Below are 17,763 nucleotides of genomic sequence, written 5' to 3' on the forward strand. Positions count from 1 at the left end.
AAGAAGGGGAAATAACAACCATCAACAAAATTTGAGAAGCACTGACAGACTGATTCCAATTCCTGATGTGGGGAGAGTGCTATCGCTGACACAAGAGAATTTAAGCAAGCTATATCATTCAACTATATTTGTGATCTAAACAAATTTGTACATGTTTACCTTAGAGAAAATTGCTACGTGAATTCTTGAATTGTTAACTTTTGTAAGTACAAACAAGGAAATGTAAAAAAGTTATAATGTATCCAGCTTTGCTCCTGTACTACACCACTTCTGTTGTTCTGATTCTCTTGGATCTTCCTTTACTAATACTATAAAGTTATCAGTTTTGAGAGGAGCTGGGTCGCTTAATAATTACCCTTTCACCTGTGTGAGAAGGAAGTTCGTTCCCGTAATCACCCGTTATATAAAAGTATAATTTCCTTTCCTTGGAGTAGACGGGTTATGTCAGCCTGGCTATAGGATGTCAGTGGCACTCTTTCCTCTGAGCAAGAAGATTGTGGGTTCAAACTTCAGTATATTCAGAACAGGTCTGGCAGAGTGCCTTCTAAGGCTGCTATGGGTTAAAAATTGAACGAGCAAAGTTTTTTTTAAAAGCTCTTGCTGCTACCACACCTGTTTCAAAGCTACATTTTCTGCCATTGGATGGCACTGCAACACTTTGAAGCTTTATGCAGCAGAAAATGCCTTTTCCACGGTGGGGTGTTATATTTCAGTCCACGTTTCATATGGTTAAATTATAACATCAACATATTACATGTGTATAGCACCTTTCATGTCAGGAGGACGTCCCAAGGCACTGGACAGTCGGATCCACACCCGAGTTGGTGGTTGGGTGGAGAGGGTAGGGATAAGAGGGTGACCGAATGCACAGTCGAAGAGGAGTGTCTGTCTTGAGCCGGGTCTTGAAGGAAGCAAGGGACAGGGCGAGGTGGAGGGATTGTGGGATGTAAAACCAGACATATGTGGAACTCTCAACAGCTTGGTTTGGAGACTTTTAAGCATGGTGATTGGTTTCATATACCCAGCTGACCCCAAACAATTTTTAGATTACCTTAAATTCACAATTAGATTGTTATTGTGATAGTGAGTTCTCTTCACTTATCAACAACACTTTGTGTCTTCTGTAACGGGTTTGATACTGAGATAAGCATAAGTATATATATATATTAAAAAAGTTTGTTCCCTGCTCAAACTGTAAGTGCCAGCATTTTATGTATTACGACTCAGTTTTAAGGCTTTGGGATGTTGTCAAAATATATGCTTGTGTCGATTAAATATTTTGCATTTATTTTGAAGTGCGTATTTTAAATTTGTTAATATAAACAAGATACTGGTTTAGACTCGAGAAATCCAGACGCTAATCACTGGAGCATTGGGTATAATACTGTGAGAGTACGTAAATCAAAACCACAACCAGATAACTAATTTCTTCTGCTCCAAAAAAGCCATTAGGCTTAACATTATGGGTTATTTTCTTTAAAGAACAGTCTACACATAACAATAACAAAATTACATTTGTATAACGCCTTTCACATCGGGAGGACGTCCAAAGCTATTGATATACATAGGAAATCATATCAGCTCAAGTCTCACCAAGATTTAAGACTAATCCATCTTGTACTGTGTTAAGATTATTACTATGATTATCTTTGTGGATTTAGTATAGGAGCATAGTAACACACATCCAATCATTTTACCAGCCGTGCATGTTAAAGATGTGTTAAGGTTTGGTCGCAATGAATACTAGTTTTATTTTTTACTGTGGAAAAATGACTATCTGATTGACTATTGTAGGTTTAGTGATGACACTTTTAGTTACCTAACCTGACTGAACGCTGCACTCACACTAGACAGTAATATTGGATTACTCTACGTTAAATAAACATTAATCCATTTGGACAATTATGAGGAGCTATCATTTCAATGAGCCAGATTACCACATTTCTGAAAGCACTAAACAGTAATTTGAAGTAGTTTTTAATAACCGAAGTGTTATTCTGATAGCCGTAGAAATTACATAATTGTTCTTCATGAAAACCTGATATTATACAGTAATTACACTGCAAAGCAGGCTTGACATCTTTGAATGCATTCATTTAAAATATTTGATCAGATTAAATTGACCAAGAAGCAACTTGGTTTCTTAAATGAATTATAGATGTTCTATCTGAAAATCTAACACATTTCAACTTTTACAAATCTGTTTGATTGGATATTGACCAATGAATAAGTCAGATATTGAAAGCTAGTATCTGGTCGGTCTGTCACCAGCATTTGAAAAAATTAAGTACTCCAGGATAAGATACAAAAGTACATTATCCTCTGCCTTTCATTTAAAATTTGATAATAATTTGCTGCGGCCTTTCAAGTCAGGAAGACATGCCAAAGCAGTTCCCAGAATATACTGCGAAGTGTAGTGACTGTCTATTTTGTACACCAAAGTGGCAGCCAATTTGTGCATAGCAACATCCCATAAAACAGCCATGAAGGGAATGAGCAGTTGTTTGCACAACCCCTTTGCTCAGAAACATCCCCTGCACTGCATTGGAATGCAATCTTAGACTATATGAGTTCCAATACAGTATTTAGCATTATTTTGAAAATAAGGCATTTAAATACTAATATTTATCTTCAGAACTATAAATATCAAACTGTACCCTTAATAAATTAGCAGATAAGAAATATCAGAGGGTTAGCTCTTTGTAGACTTCATCCCAGAGTATTGCATTATTTTAAACAAGCATTTTAAACAGGATTAATTGGGAGAAATATGTCAAAATAGAACAAAATTACATTTGTATAGCGCATTTCACATTGGGAGGATATCCCAAGGCGCTGGACAATTAGTGTTTTGGACCCGAGATGGGGGTCGGGTTCGGGGAGGGTGGAGGACGGTGGGGGGATGGAGAGTGACCGAAAGCACGGTCGAAGTGGAGTGTCTTGAGACAGGTCTTGAAGGAGGAAAGGGATGGGCTGAGGTGGAGGGACTGCGGGATGGAGTTCCAAACTGTAGGGGCAGAGTGGCTGAAAGCCGTCGTCCCAATGGTGGGTGGGCGAAGCGGGGGATGTGAAACAGGCCAGAGGCCGCTGAGTGGAGGGAATGGGCAGGTTGGTAGGGAGTTAGGAGAGGTTGACCCCATGTCTGCGGATGATTAAGATTAAGAGTAGAAATTGAACCAAGCTTTTAATAACCAAAGTGTTATTCTGATAGCCTCAGATACAGATTAGAAAGCATCTTGCACAAGTTTCAGTTTTTGATGTTCATTTTATTTTAAAATGTACATGTTAAATACATAAGCTGAGATTGGATTTCTGTAGAAACATTTTATATATGATTTATGTACAAAGAAGCCAAACAACTGGCATGTTTACAAAAAAAACAGAAACTGGAATTAGAACTTGAAAATAATACAAACATTTCATGGGAAGCAGGAATGCAAATCATGAGACCACAAAGTGTGCAATCTTCAAAAACAGTGTAAGGCATTTTACTACTTACAAAAAAAAGTGCAAAAAAGATGTTTTCTGCTTTCTTTTCAGTAAGCAGAACACTTAAATATAGACAAAAATAAGTACTTATATCAGCTACAATTTACTATAATTTGAAGTACCCAATGTTAAAAAAATCTATGTTTTAAAGTTCACTTCTAATTTGTTGTATTCAAACTTTTCAGCAATGTTTTATGACTTACTGGACAGGTATAGAGTAAAATGTTCATGTATGCTCATTAGCAGTGGTGCCATTTTACTGAATTGGAAAACTCAATAACTCAATTTTCTAATTTTGTTAGAAAATCTGGAATATTTGTGCAAATCATGGCAATCATATTGTATAAAGAACAAAACACATCTTTAGTGTTGCAAACTGATACCATCTAACACAGCTAGTCCAGTCTAAATGCTTTAAAACTAAGCAAAATGTCCCTGGATTTTTGTCCATCCAAGAGTTTTTAAACATGGTATTAAAGGGCATTGCTGTTCTATTACAACCTTCTATCTTATGCAAAGAATTGTAGTTACCTTTTTGTGTTTTGGGACTTTCAGTTGACAGAATAGATTGCATTTGTTGAGATCGTGCCTGTAAGTATATATGCCTCTAATTGCACTCACTCAGAAACCAGGATTGCATGTGAGAAGATAGCAATGAGCGAAATTATGATTGAAAAGAGGATTGGATGGTCTTTTAGATAAGCCCAGGCGGTTAGTCACTTGGAGTTGTCTCTAGAAAAGTATGTCAAAATGTGCTGAATTTTGATCAGGCGGTTTTTCAAGGACATCATGGATAATACTGATAACTGATACCTGGGATCCACAGGCAGAACTGCAAGAAGCCACCAGCACCAAGCAGGTCCATTTGGAGTGGCCTAATAATAAAAAAAAGTTTAGATAAGACAATACCATTTATTACACTATATGGTGTGTCTCCCAATGAGTACCTGATGCTTTCAGTTACAGACTTAGGAATGTAGGAATAGGAGGAGGCCATCCAATTCATCATGCCTGTTCCTCCACTGTGTTACATCATGGCAGATCTTTCAATCCCATCTATTTTTTTCCAGATTCTTAACACAATAGTAATCCTTGCATTTGATACAGCGCTTTATCACGTCTTTGAGATGTCTCAAAGCGCTTCACAGAATATACTGTAAAGTGCAGTAACTGTGCATTTTGTGGGGGAAATGCAGCAGCCAGCAGTGTCCCACACATTCGTGGATTGAGTGACTAACTTATTATTATAATTTTATTATAATTGAAGGGATTATGATGCCCTGCAAATCGACTAACAAGTGTAAAGTGTAGTAATGGTATATTTTGTGCTCTTGGAGAGCATTAGGGACAGGTTGGCGAGAGCCAAGGCTTGGGGGAAGCCCAGAATGTGCGTTGAGGTAACTGCTGGGAGTCAGACCAGCTAAACCCACATAGCTTGCCATTGAGAGCGCTGTTTGGCAAGCTTTCCCGCTGTTTGTCCTAGGATCACTCTACCCGGCTGATCATGAAGTGTGCGTGTGTGTCAGACACCCGACTGAATCACGGTAACGGGTTTCCATGTGTGCATGTGTCAGACACCTGGCTGATAATCTTTACGTTAGTTAAAATTTAAAGCAATCGTCCAGCCCAATTGTTTTTACTGTAATATTCACCTTTAAATTCAAATAATTCATAGTACAGAAGATGTGATTTGAGGAGAAAAGGTTGTACTACCTGTATATCTGCTTCCCTTTCTGGCATTGGCCCAAAATGTTGAAGGATTTGACTACGGAATCGATTCCTTAGATTTTGAAACCAGTTGTAAGCCTGTGAATATACTTGGTTATGAAGATCAACAAGTTTGATAAACTCCTGTCTGTCAACCTGAAAAATAGACAATGCATTTCCAGTTATGCTGACGTTTGACACAAAGTAATTATAAGAATGTTATGTTTAGGTATCCAATAATACGATACTGAATAGAAAGCAATATATTGTATCTTGAAAACATTAAGCTATAGAAAATGTGTCCATAAAAAACGAGAATGTGTGCTAACTTGCATAATACAGGTACTCTAAATAATAACTGTGATAACTAAATAATAACATGGGTAAGCCATGGGAAAGCTAAGACAAGAGAAAAATCAACTGTGGCTCAAACTCAGAATTTTATTTTGCATTTGAAAGATAGAAAGACTAAGTTTCACTTCTAAATTTCACGGTTTGCTTCTGACATGCTAAAGATCCCATAATACTGTTAAGCACTTATGAAACATGAAATCTACTTTTGAAAGATTATGTCATACACATTTTTAGTTACCTCGAATTATATAAACTGTACAGCATCAAAACAATAATTCAAACCAACTAATCCATGCTGGCTTTCCCTCTGGATGGCGTCTAATGTTTTTTTATCATACTTTAACAAGCAGAATGAGCGGCTCTCCATCTGTGAAAGCCAGTTGATCCACCAGCTAACACCAGGATCTCTCCATAAGGAACACACCCACATTTAGAGGGGTATGGGAGAAGGGATTAAGAATGGTAGAGGCTCACGTGGAGTATTAATATTAACCTGGATTAGTTGGGATGTGTAGCCCATTTCTGTGTTGCACAGTTTATGTAATTCTATGTAATCTAACATGTAATGCGTTTCAGAAAACATAATCTTCAGTCCATTAAATATCTAACCAGTTAAATAATAGCAAATGACTAAATATGCTCTATATGGCTGATAGGCAAGTAGAAATGGCACAGATATAATTAAAATAAATTTAATTTGGTTTAAAACTGTTGAGTGAGTCTACCATATTTAACTGTCATTGGGTGCATCTTTCCCAAACAAATGTGTGCATGAGTCATTTGAAGGCATCATTTCCTACCAATTCATGGAATACAGACCCTTGAGCCAGATAAACTAATTTCTAAAACCTCACGACACGGATTGCGAAGAGACAATGTGGCCAATGAGAATATATTTTCTTCTTGGTTTCTAAATTTATAGCTTGACATTTACGTTTTAATGTTCTGACCAATTCTAAAACAGCTTTAATAACTATTCATGTCAGCAGAATAGAGCAAGTCAAGGGAAAACTATGATAAGTTCAAACCAATTTCTTGAATAATATCTGCAGGTCTACCGACTGGCAGTGAATTAACCCGTAAGGTCACTGAATCTACAGAGTTCTCTGCTATAGAATGGGCCATGAAGTTATCTTGGATTGATCAATGAGAAACTCTAATCTAAAATAATTTTACCTTAACATCTTCCAAGTATTCAATATTAGCAATAGAGTATCCATCTTTCTGCCCTCTTTCCAAAACTTTGAAACGGTTTCCTCCAACTGTGTCGACAACAGACCGCCCATCAGGAAGAAAGTGGACATTTCTTATTTGCAGCATGCAACCATAATCAGTAAATCTAGAAACAAAGGATAACACATTAATGAAACTGAAAAGTAAGATTTACTGGAAATATTATAATCAAAGTCATCTTATCAATTTATGCAGGGTAACAAAAATCTACTGCCTAATAACTATTGGCAAAATTTAAAATTATGCTTGACCATTATCCAAGCTTCTTAAAGAGTAAGACAAACACTTCATAAACACTTTCAGAGTAACTAAAAGCTACGTTATGAAGCATTTCTCCACAGTTCTCCAAGTTACTGGATAAATTAATTTGCAGTGCAGAAGATATCAAAATTATTTCAGTTTTCGTCATGTCATTTCTTTGAAAGACTCTGGGGCTTACCACATTTTTTGGTCCCATCTATTTACCAAATTACAGGATAGTACATGAGCGGTGTTTTCTCTATTACAGCAAAATAATCTATAACTTATGGACATCAGAGGTTGAATTCTAAAGGCCTTGTGCACATTCCCAATACAGTCACTTGGTGTGATGTTCCTTTTTCTGTGAAGTCTTAGTTCAAAAATTTTTTTAAAAATTGCTGTATTTTATAACAATTACTAATACTGCTTGCATTTGAATAAACAGACAGGACCTCAGTTTAATATCTCAATTGAAGGATTGCAATTTCCCAGGATTGTATTAGATATCAGCTAAGACTGTGAGCTCAAAGCCCCAACTTGGCCTTTAGCGAAGGCAAGAGGGAAAATTGTGCCAGGCTGACACTACTGATGAGCGATTCAACAGGGCTTGTTTTGTTGAATTATGTTATTCAAGTGCATTAGAAATGTAAATATTTAACATTTAGTTGCTTAAAATACAATCTTTCTGATGAACTCATCTAGTCAATAACAAAGACTACATTGTACTTCTACATCATTTGTTTCTATTATATTGATGACCAGTGCTTTTTCTTTATTAGCCAATGAACTCTATTCTTGTTCTGTAGTTGTTCTACATCTGATCGTGAGCACGACTGTATTAGTCAACTTCCAAGTAACTTGAAACTACTGTAAATATAATTCAACATACCCATTCTGTGAATCACTGATGCACATTCCAAATTGTTTTGTACCAGTCTCAATACATCTTCGAATCATAAGTCGATACCGTGGCTCAAAAACATGAAGAGGACATGGCACGGTAGGATATGCCATTGTACAAACAAATATGGGAACATTCTTGGTCAAACTGCAAATGGAAACAAATCAAGAATCACTAAATATTTTGTAACACAGAATTACATTGTAGCAAGGGTTGGATATTGATATTGTTGTAAGTGAAGGTAGACATGATCTTCAACCAAATCCAAACGTTCACAAACTAAAACTGAAGCATTTGCTGAGGGCACTAAATGTTTTGGTTGCTAGTTCTCTCATTTTCTCCTCTTAACACTCAATTTCCGTGCTGCAGCAATCCTTTTATTTGCCAATGTAGCATAAGGGTTGAGAAATATACTCAAAACTGCAGCAAATATCCTTATAGAACATTTCAAATTAATTTTAAAGCAAAAATATTAAGTTAATAATATGCAAGCAATATTCAATACAGATAACTGAATATCAATGCTGAGAGCTTCCTAATTTTTGGCTGCTAAACATCTCAAAGCGCTTAATTACTTTTTTCAAAGAAATCCTTTACAATTCAGAATTTTTCACATTTACCACTTATTTCCAAAATAATACACCAGCATTCAACACTATGGACTTACTTTGAAAGTTCTGCCGTTTCTTCAATGTGAATCTTTTTTCGTTCATGCAGTTCTTCAGATAGGTATTTTGTTATCACTTCTTCCAATAAATAGGTGACAATGTATTTCCTATTTGCAAGGTACTAAGGAACAAAAAACGTTTTATATAATTTTTGACTTTTTAAAAAAAAGTCTTTCTTGATTGATTACTTCCCCCTCTCTCTGAACTACCATACACATATACTCTACAGACACCAGCAAAGCCCAAAGTTTTGCTTCACCCTCTCCCACATTAGTACATTGCATATCACCATTCACTATGCAGTACAAATGCAAGTCTATGAGTTTATGAACACATACACTTTGGCAATTCTGATATGCCAGGTTAATACAGAAATAAGGAAATCAGATTTTGACCATCTAAATTTGAGATAGCAAAAGAGGCTATATTATATATAATATATATATATATATATAGTGCTAGACAAATGTTAGTTCAATATTTGTCAAAAATAGTATTGCACATCACTTACTTTCTCTCCATCACCCCCCTCTCCCATTATTGCCACTAAACAGGTTGTCAGACAGTTTTCCTTTCAATGTGATCTAGAACTTACTTCCTTTAGGCTCTCTTTACACAGTGGGCACTGGGCACTGTGATCCAAACATCGTTCCAGGCAGCTTTTACAGAAAGTGTGACCACATGGTAGCGTTACCGGCTCATAGAACAATCTGTTTTAAAAATAAATGCACAGGTTTAGAAAATGGCATTATATCGAAATTATATTAACAAGGAATCAGGAAATGGTTAATATGTTAGCCTTCAGTGAGGTCTTATTGCTTACTTCATGGCTATTTGTGGAACATAACTATGTGCAAACTGGCTGACAAATTCACCTACAAAATAGTCAGTAAACTTTACAGAAAATGTTATAAAGCACTTTGCCACATTTTAATATATGGCAGGGCATCAAATACAAGTATTACTACTATTATTTTAGGTCAGGCTATATTGCAGAAATAAAGCTACTAATGGCATCAGATTAGCTCAACTAACTAACATTACTGTTGCCAAATCACTGTAAGCATGAGCTGAATACTTAAAACAAATAGCAGGAGAGATGTAATGCTTGTAGCTATAGAGTCTAAGAGTTAATCTGATTTAAGTACTCATTTGGCATTCTGGCAGTAGTTTACTTCCTACCTCATACAAAGAGAACACTCAAAATCCGATGCATCTATTAGATTTTCAGGGATAGATCGATCAGAAGTTGATAAATGTAGATATTGTTCAGCATCTGAATAAAAACAAATACATTTTCCAAATTTTTAATTAGAAAAATAATAGCATGTTAGAAGTAAGCAGAGAAAATATTCTAAATGCATTATATATTACATAGAATGATACTGCATGGAAACACGCCATTCAGCCCAACTAGGTTGTACTGGAGTTTATATGCCACCCATGCTAATCCCCTATAAAATCCCAAGAGATATTCAGATAAAGCAGGAAGATTTTTGGATATTTGACCCCACCCTTCGACAAAGGAATTGGTTCACTCTTGCTTGTCTCATAAGATTGTCTTGTGTTCATGTAAACAGGACAATAACCAGAGGCATTGAAAAAGCTGAACCTGTTCACACAATAATATAGCAAGACATTAATGTTTCTGAGAATAATGTTCTTAACAACACGAACCACATGAAAATCTTGAGCTAAAAAGGATTTCTCAATGCAGTGATGCAAAGCATTGAACCATTTAAATTATGATGGAAAGGCAGAATTCAGGAACAAATCATTTAATATACATTTGACATCCGTTTTTATGGGCAAAACTTTTTTAAAAAGTTTTTATACCCTCTGGAACTCCATTCTTGGAATCCCTCCATGTCCTCCCTCCTTCAAGATCTTCCTCTCTGACTGAACGTTTGGCCATCCTATCACCATGACTGCCTTCAACCTTCTCGATTCCAACCCCCAGCTCGGGTGCAAACCCTTAACTATCCAGAGCCTTGTAATTTGTTGTTGTTGACACTAGACTTGGACAGAATAGCTGAAGTTGAATAATTTTTACAGTAACTAACCTGGTTTTTTATGTTTACTCCTTCCATCTTCAATCCCCAAATATTCTTGTTCAGTGGAAGACAGTTTCCTTTTCAATAGAGCTCCCTTGTCTTGACTTGAAAGCAGGGGAGCTGAAGAAACTCGTTTCAAGCCAGCGGGGCCAACGAGCTTCTCCACTCTGTGTAGGATCTGGACTGAATGGGCTCTTCTCAGGTACATGGATTCTGTGGACTCTGATTCTTCTATAGGTTTTGGCACATCCGACACTGCTGATTCATGGCACAATTTCTTTAAAACACAAGTGAAGGAATGTTGAATTTCTTCTTATTATTATTATTATTATATATGATTACCCAGGACAGTTAGAAATAACACAAGATCCTAAGTATTGCAGCTATATACTGATCCAGAAAGACTATATGGTAGTACAGTAAAATAAAGGTTAGACTTGGCTCTAAATGGACACTTAAACTAATAGAAACAATAGCTCAGCTGAGTAAGAACCCCTTTGAACAAAGATCTTTAATAAACACTGGCTATTAGTAAATGTAATTTGCAGAAGCAAGGTGACCTGTCTCAAATTGCAGCTAAATTAAAAAAAGTCCTACCTGTTTATGTTAACCGGGGGTGGGGGGATTTGAACAAATATTGTCGACGTAAGCGGGAATAACACAATATATGCAGTGCTGTTAGGGACTTTTAAAAATTGAAATTTGTTTCGTCGATATACGTAGATAAGTGGTTGGCAATATAATCTAAAATGCAAAATTGTGTCTCTTCAGGGAATGTCAACAGCTCTTACCTCATTACTTTTCATCTCAGCTGAACTAGATGTTTGACTACAGGCCACATTGGTAGACAAATTAACCGGTAACATTTTACTTTGAAGGTGTTGTGGCGATATCCACAATGATTCCTCGAGTCCTTCTTTCACATTCTCAGGAACAGGTGATAGCAAATCTTGTAAAATCTAGATATAGAAATAAAACAGGGATATTCTAGAAGAATAATAACTGAAAAATTGTGCTCTGATTTGAAAAACTTGTATCAAGGGAGAATTTCACGATTAATATAGCTTTTAAAAAAGTTTCATTATTGGAAACATTTCACAAAAAATATTTTTGATTACAAATAAATGAATTAGAGAACTATACTGATAACCAGTTCATTGTAGTGACAGCTTGTTTTCAAAATTCTATGGAAAAATGATTCACATTTCAGATTCTTAAAATTACTAATAAAACATTGGTTTCAATGATCCACAAATATCATTAAATCTACGATTGAGATTTACTCTGCTAACATGAGCATTTAAATCAATAAATGATCGACTGCTTAGAAAAGTATACCTTAACGGTTCGAGAAATTCCACCCAAGTCTTGATTTACTCGTTAGCATATAGCCACAAGACTCCTTTGACGCTCATTGTTTGTGGGAGTGTCTGCCCTCTACATGACACCTTTCCCACAGGTTGAAAACCAGTTTCAAATTTAAGGCCGTATTAAAAGTTCCAAAAATTCTAAAATGCCACGTCAGAGTAAATCTCAACCCAGGTGGAATTTCCCCACGGTAAATTAAGATCAAATTAGAACCATTGTGTAACACATGCCAAACAGAGGCAATAAACGGTTTCACATACATATTCACCTTGCAATAATAAACTCAAGAGCTTTAATCTCAGCTTCAATAAGCATTACACTTCACTAAGCATAATTACAATCAAAATAGACACCCCATAGTTGAACTAACAAAAAATTACCTTTCGCATTTCTATTTTTGCTGCAGTAAAATCTTCATCCAAGGCCAAACACTGAAGAAATGATTGTAAGGCTTCATCTGCCTGACCAATAGTTATCAACACTTTTCCTTTTCTGAAGTGTCCCTAAGAAAGTTAAGAAAACTTTAAATAAATTACTGCAGACAAATTTAGTTAGAACACTACTTCATGACTTGTAAGAACCACGATTTGGTTATCATTGTTATTTCTGAGCCAAGTGGGTGCACAGTACTCCAAGGCACTGCTGGTGACAGACCAACCATACTGGCTTGTCCACAGAACTTGGGAGTGGAAGACTGATGGAATTCCTCCCACTCGTCTCCTGTTATCCCTGCATATCAAAGCTCTAATGGGTAAGGTGATCCCAGCTGGACACGTAGCAGAAAACTTGCTTGACAAATGCACTCAATGACAAACTATGCAATTTTAGCAGGTTAAACCTGCAGTACCCCAATGCATTCTGCGGTCCCCAAATCTTGGTTCTTGCCAAATTGTGCAAATACTCTCCAGATTTAGGTAAGCCGGGTCTGTCCCTCCAAGAGATGCATATTCAATTCCAGACACAGGGAAATTTCCACATGTAGGTGCCATGCATATATGGAACTCTCACCTTAGTTTGGATACTCTTAACCATGCTGATGGTTGAGCGTATCTGGCTTGTTAAACAAAACCTCACTTCTGCTTCTTCTTTATATACATGGTTTCATATTAGTCATGTAGTAGGGATCTAATGATTTCCAACTATTCTTAACTTGTCCATTGCAGCAGGAGGGGTGTTATGTAAAATATAAAACATATCATACCTCTGGCCAGTTGGGCATTCTTGAACACACCACTTCTATATCTTCAATTGCTTCTTTGAACCGTTGAAGACCAGCATATGATTGAGCCCTGTAGCCTCGAAGTGTAATATCAGTGGGTTCTAAAGAAATATAAAAAAAAGTAAGAATATCCAGCATAGTAATTGGCAATTTGTGGCACTTATTTCATAATCCTAAATATATGTATACTTAAATGAGATTCCAGTCTAAATCACCCAGTAGTACAACAACTTGGAATACCAATAAGTTGCATCAGGTTTAAGTAGCTCCAATGTAAAAACTAACGTACAGAATTGTGGTTTGCCATGTTGATACATTTAAGACCCAACTATGAATAAAACTTGCAATTATCCTTACATCTGTCATCACTATTGCGTTTGTTGGGTGTATCCAAATTTGTAAACAGGCAAACGAGGACCTGCGCCCTAATTTTCCTTTCAAAGTCCTGATGGTGAAAGTTATATGAAGATACATTTTTAGTGATTTAATTAATAATACAAAGATTTAACAGGAAACTTTTTCAGTAGGTGCATGGCAAAATTTAAAATTGAATTTTCTCTGCACCATAAACCTTTAATTAATGCAATTTATTTGAGCTGCAAATAGCCACGGCTTTATATAATCAAAGAACTGTTGAGAATACGAATTACATGACCCTAATACTAAGCACTACTTACAAAGATTTTGAAAAATTTAACCTGAACACATCACAAACATAAGTACTTAATACCTGCAGTATTTAGTATCTAAAGTTGTATTAGTATTCAAATCTACAAGAAATCTTTATAGCCTGCATCATATTAGTAACTACAATTTTATAGACATGTATATGTGTGCAAACAATGGGTAATCTATCCAGTTTGCCTTTGTTGTTGAAATTTTGGTTTGACAATTTTACTATATATTCTGTGAAGCATTCTGAGACATTTCAATGATGTGATATATCAAATTCAAGGATTATTATTATTATAAATAACTACACTCAACTCCTCTCAATTCAAGAGAAAAAAAGTCAAGACAGCCAGTGTGGTGTAAGAAAATGCTGCAATGTCAAATGTGTAAACCTTTGGATGAGATGTTAAATTGAGGGGGTAGATTGGAGAAGGAGAAAGGTAAATGGGAAGTGCTAAAAACGCTAAAATGGCTCTAACATGTCATCAACGCCCCAACAGACAGGTGGTCCTACAGCAGAAAGCTTTCCAAATAGTGATTTCAATGGCAAGTTATACGGCTTTAGCGAGTTAAGCACCAGCAGTACCCTAACAGACACTGGCGTTTCCAAGCCTTGGCTTTTTACCAACCTGCACCTTATTCCGTATTCCATCCCACACGGGAATTTCCATGTGTAGGTGACAAACTTTGTCTGGTTTCAATACGCTTTAAGAATGCTGAGATTTCCGTGTGCGTCAACAAGTGTTTGCCTACAAAATACACAGGCACTACACTACACTTCACCGTATGATAAAGTATTATTTGGGTTGGTTTGAGCCAGAACCCATTGCGATAGACAATAAATAACCCCAACGCCTTTTATTTCTTTGGGGAAAAAAGTTTTTCTTCCTAAAACAAAAAGCAAAAATAAAACTCTTGTAAAATAAACCGAGAGGAGAGACGGGGTACTTAACCGCACTGCCTCAGCGGCCTGGCCTGCCCTGCCCTGCCTGCCCTGCCTGCCAGCCCTCTGCCTGCCAGCCCTCTGCCTGTTATAAAACAGACTCCATTCGCTTCCCAATGACTTCACTGGATGTTACACAACCGTACAACACACGTAACACCCACAGCCTGTGTGTTATACAACTCAGGGCACCGGGAGGTCAAACTGGGGGGGAGCGAGGGCGGTGTGTGGGAGAGGGGGAGGAGAGCGAGGGGAGGGGGAGTGAGAGGGGAGGGGGAGTGAGAGGGGAGGGGGAGTGAGGAGTGGGGGGGGGAGTGAGGAGTGAGGGGGGGGGAGTGAGGAGTGAGGGGGGGGGAGTGAGGAGTGAGGGGGGGGAGTGAGGAGTGAGGGGGGAGTGAGGAGTGGGGGGGAGTGAGGAGTGGGGGGGGGGGAGTGAGGAGTGGGGGGGGGGAGTGAGGAGTGGGGGGGGGGAGTGAGGAGTGGGGGGGGGGAGTGAGGAGTGGGGGGGGAGTGAGGAGTGGGGGGGGGAGTGAGGAGTGGGGGGGGGGAGTGAGGAGTGAGGGGGGGGAGTGAGGAGTGAGGGGGGGGAGTGAGGAGTGAGGGGGGGAGTGAGGAGTGAGGGGGGGAGTGAGGAGTGGGGGGGGGGAGTGAGGAGTGAGGGGGGGGAGTGAGGAGTGAGGGGGGGAGTGAGGGGGGGAGTGAGGGGGGGAGTGAGGGGGGGAGTGAGGGGGGGGGAGTGAGGAGTGAGGGGGGAGTGAGGAGTGAGGGGGGGAGTGAGGAGTGAGGGGTGAGAGTGAGGAGTGAGGAGAGGTTCATGAAACCCCAAATGAAAGAAACCCTTTCCCCAGTAAAGCCCCTCCAGACCGCCCCCCCCAGACCCCCCCCAGCCTCAGACCCCCCCCCTCAGACCCCCAGACCCCACCCCCAGACCCCCCCCCCCCCCCAGACCCCGGCCTCAGACCCCAGACCCCCCCCCCCCCCCCCGGAGACACTGACCCAACTCCATCTCCCGCTGCAGCAGCTCCAGCGCCTCCTGGCAGCGGCCCCCGGTGACCAGCTCCTCGGCCCTGGCCTTCGCCCGGCCCCGCCGGCCCTGCGCCGGCAGCCACTTGTCCATCACGCAGCACAGGATCACGTTGGACCGGAGGGGCCGCGCCTCGGGGCCCGGCGCCGGCTCCCCGCACAGGCGGCACGGCACGGCGGGCTGCAGCTGCAGGCAGCGCCGGCACCAGGTGTGGCCGCACGGCAGGGTGACCGGGTCGCTCAGGAGCTGCCGGCAGGCGGGGCAGCACAGCAGGGCCCGGCCTCCCCGGCTCGGGGGCCCCCGCTCGTCCCGGGGCCCGCACCCCGCTCTCGCTCTGACCCCGGGGCCGCCGCCGCCATCGCCCATTCGCCGCTTGAAGCTGAAGAGCAGACAGTCCACCAGCGTGTCCAGCTGCTCCGGCCGCAAGGGCTCACAGCTCATCAACAGGCCGCCCGGGAGCGGGATCTGCCCGGCGGGGCGGTGTGGGTGTGGGGGGGGCTGGGGGTGTGGGTGTGGGGGTGTCGCCGCTCAGCCTCAGTCTCCGCCCGAAGACGGCACTGCGCCTCCGACTGTTACCGACTGACCCCCCGCGGGCCGCGGCCCGGCCCTTTAAAGACTCCCCCACGTGCTCACACAGCGCGATCTCATTGGCTGAGAGGCACGTTCGGGCCCCTGTTTTGTAACAGGTCTCAGTGAAGAGGGAAACAGTCACAACAATGTAATCAATACACCTCCCGGGGGGGGGGGGGGGGGGTGATCAGCACAGCGTGTGATCAATACAGTGTCTGATCAGCACAGTGTCTGATCAATACAGTGTGTGATCAGCACATGTGATCAATATAGTGTGTGATCAGCACATGTGATCAATATAGTGTGTGATCAACACGTGTGATCAATATAGTGTGTGATCAACACGTGTGATCAATATAGTGTGTGATCAGCACATGTGATCAATATAGTGTGTGATCAACACGTGTGATCAATATAGTGTGTGATCAACACGTGTGATCAATATAGTGTGTGATCAACACGTGTGATCAATATAGTGTGTGATCAACACATGTGATCAATATAGTGTGTGATCAACACGTGTGATCAATATAGTGTGTGATCAACACATGTGATCAATATGATAATAATAATAATCCTTGCATTTGATATAGCACCTTATCACGTTGATGAAACGTCTCAAATGCATCCCAGAATATAAAAGTGTAGTGACTGTATATTTTGTGGGCGAAACACAGCAACCAATAGCACACAGTGGTGTCCCACAAACAGTTGCGGATTTAATGACCAAATTATCACACTGTCAGTGTCACTGCGCTGACACACTCATTCGCTCACTCATTCATGATGACAACAACAACAATAAGATTACATTTGTTTAGCGCCTTTCACGTCGGGAGGACGTCCCAAGGCGCTGGACAGTGTACAGCATTTCAGACCCGAGCTGGGGTTAGGGTGGGGGAGAAGGGAGGGGAGGGGAAGGGGGGTCTTGAGGCGGGACTTGAAGGAGGCTAAGGAGGGGGTGAGGCGGAGTGATTGGGGGATGGAATTCCAGAGGTTGGGGGCAGAGTGTCTGAAGGCTCTCCCGCCAATGGTGGGGCGGATGGGTCGGGGGAGCAGGCCAGAGCCGGCTAAGCGGAGGGAGCGGGCGGGTTGGTAGGGGTTTAGGAGGTCGCAGAGGTAGGGTGGGGCGAGGCCATGGAGGGCTTTGTATGTGAGGACCAGGATCTTGAACTGGATCCTCTGAAGGATAGAGAGCCAGTGGAGTTGGGCGAGAGTGGGGAAGATGGGGTCACGGAGTTTGGTGCAGGAGAGGACACGGGTTGCAGAGTTCTGGATTATCTGCAGCCTGTGGAGGGAGGAGTTGGGAAGGCCGACAAGC

At 40.4% G+C, this 17,763-nt stretch overlaps 1 protein-coding gene across 1 annotated transcript; it reads right to left on the reverse strand.

Annotated features, from left to right (window-relative positions):
• Nucleotides 1–3,245: 3,245 nt before the first annotated feature.
• On the reverse strand, nucleotides 3,246–16,313 carry lonrf1l (LON peptidase N-terminal domain and ring finger 1, like). The gene is made up of 12 exons (XM_042340917.1): nucleotides 15,845–16,313; nucleotides 13,216–13,334; nucleotides 12,395–12,517; nucleotides 11,438–11,605; nucleotides 10,656–10,923; nucleotides 9,775–9,868; nucleotides 9,188–9,302; nucleotides 8,592–8,713; nucleotides 7,913–8,071; nucleotides 6,727–6,889; nucleotides 5,203–5,352; nucleotides 3,246–4,364 (listed from the first exon to the last, which is right to left on the reverse strand). Exons 1-12 carry the CDS (start codon nucleotides 16,311–16,313, stop codon nucleotides 4,206–4,208), a joined length of 2,109 nt encoding a protein of 702 aa, XP_042196851.1. The 3' UTR covers nucleotides 3,246–4,205.
• Between the last annotated feature and the right edge of the window lie 1,450 nt (nucleotides 16,314–17,763).

Source organism: Callorhinchus milii, unplaced genomic scaffold, assembly GCF_018977255.1.
Source record: "Callorhinchus milii isolate IMCB2004 unplaced genomic scaffold, IMCB_Cmil_1.0 Scaffold1, whole genome shotgun sequence".
Lineage (NCBI taxonomy): Eukaryota > Metazoa > Chordata > Chondrichthyes > Chimaeriformes > Callorhinchidae > Callorhinchus > Callorhinchus milii.

Bases quoted from the DNA above. Each gene is read 5' to 3' on its own strand.
- lonrf1l (XM_042340917.1), bottom strand. From the start codon at position 16,313: ATGAGCTGTGAGCCCTTGCGGCCGGAGCAGCTGGACACGCTGGTGGAC. The intron at 9,869-10,655 runs GTTAGTTACTGT...GTTTTTATTCAG, and splicing joins GAGTAAACATAAAAAACCAG to ATGCTGAACAATATCTACAT. The intron at 8,072-8,591 runs GTAAGTCCATAG...TTCCATTTGCAG, and splicing joins GAAACGGCAGAACTTTCAAA to TTTGACCAAGAATGTTCCCA.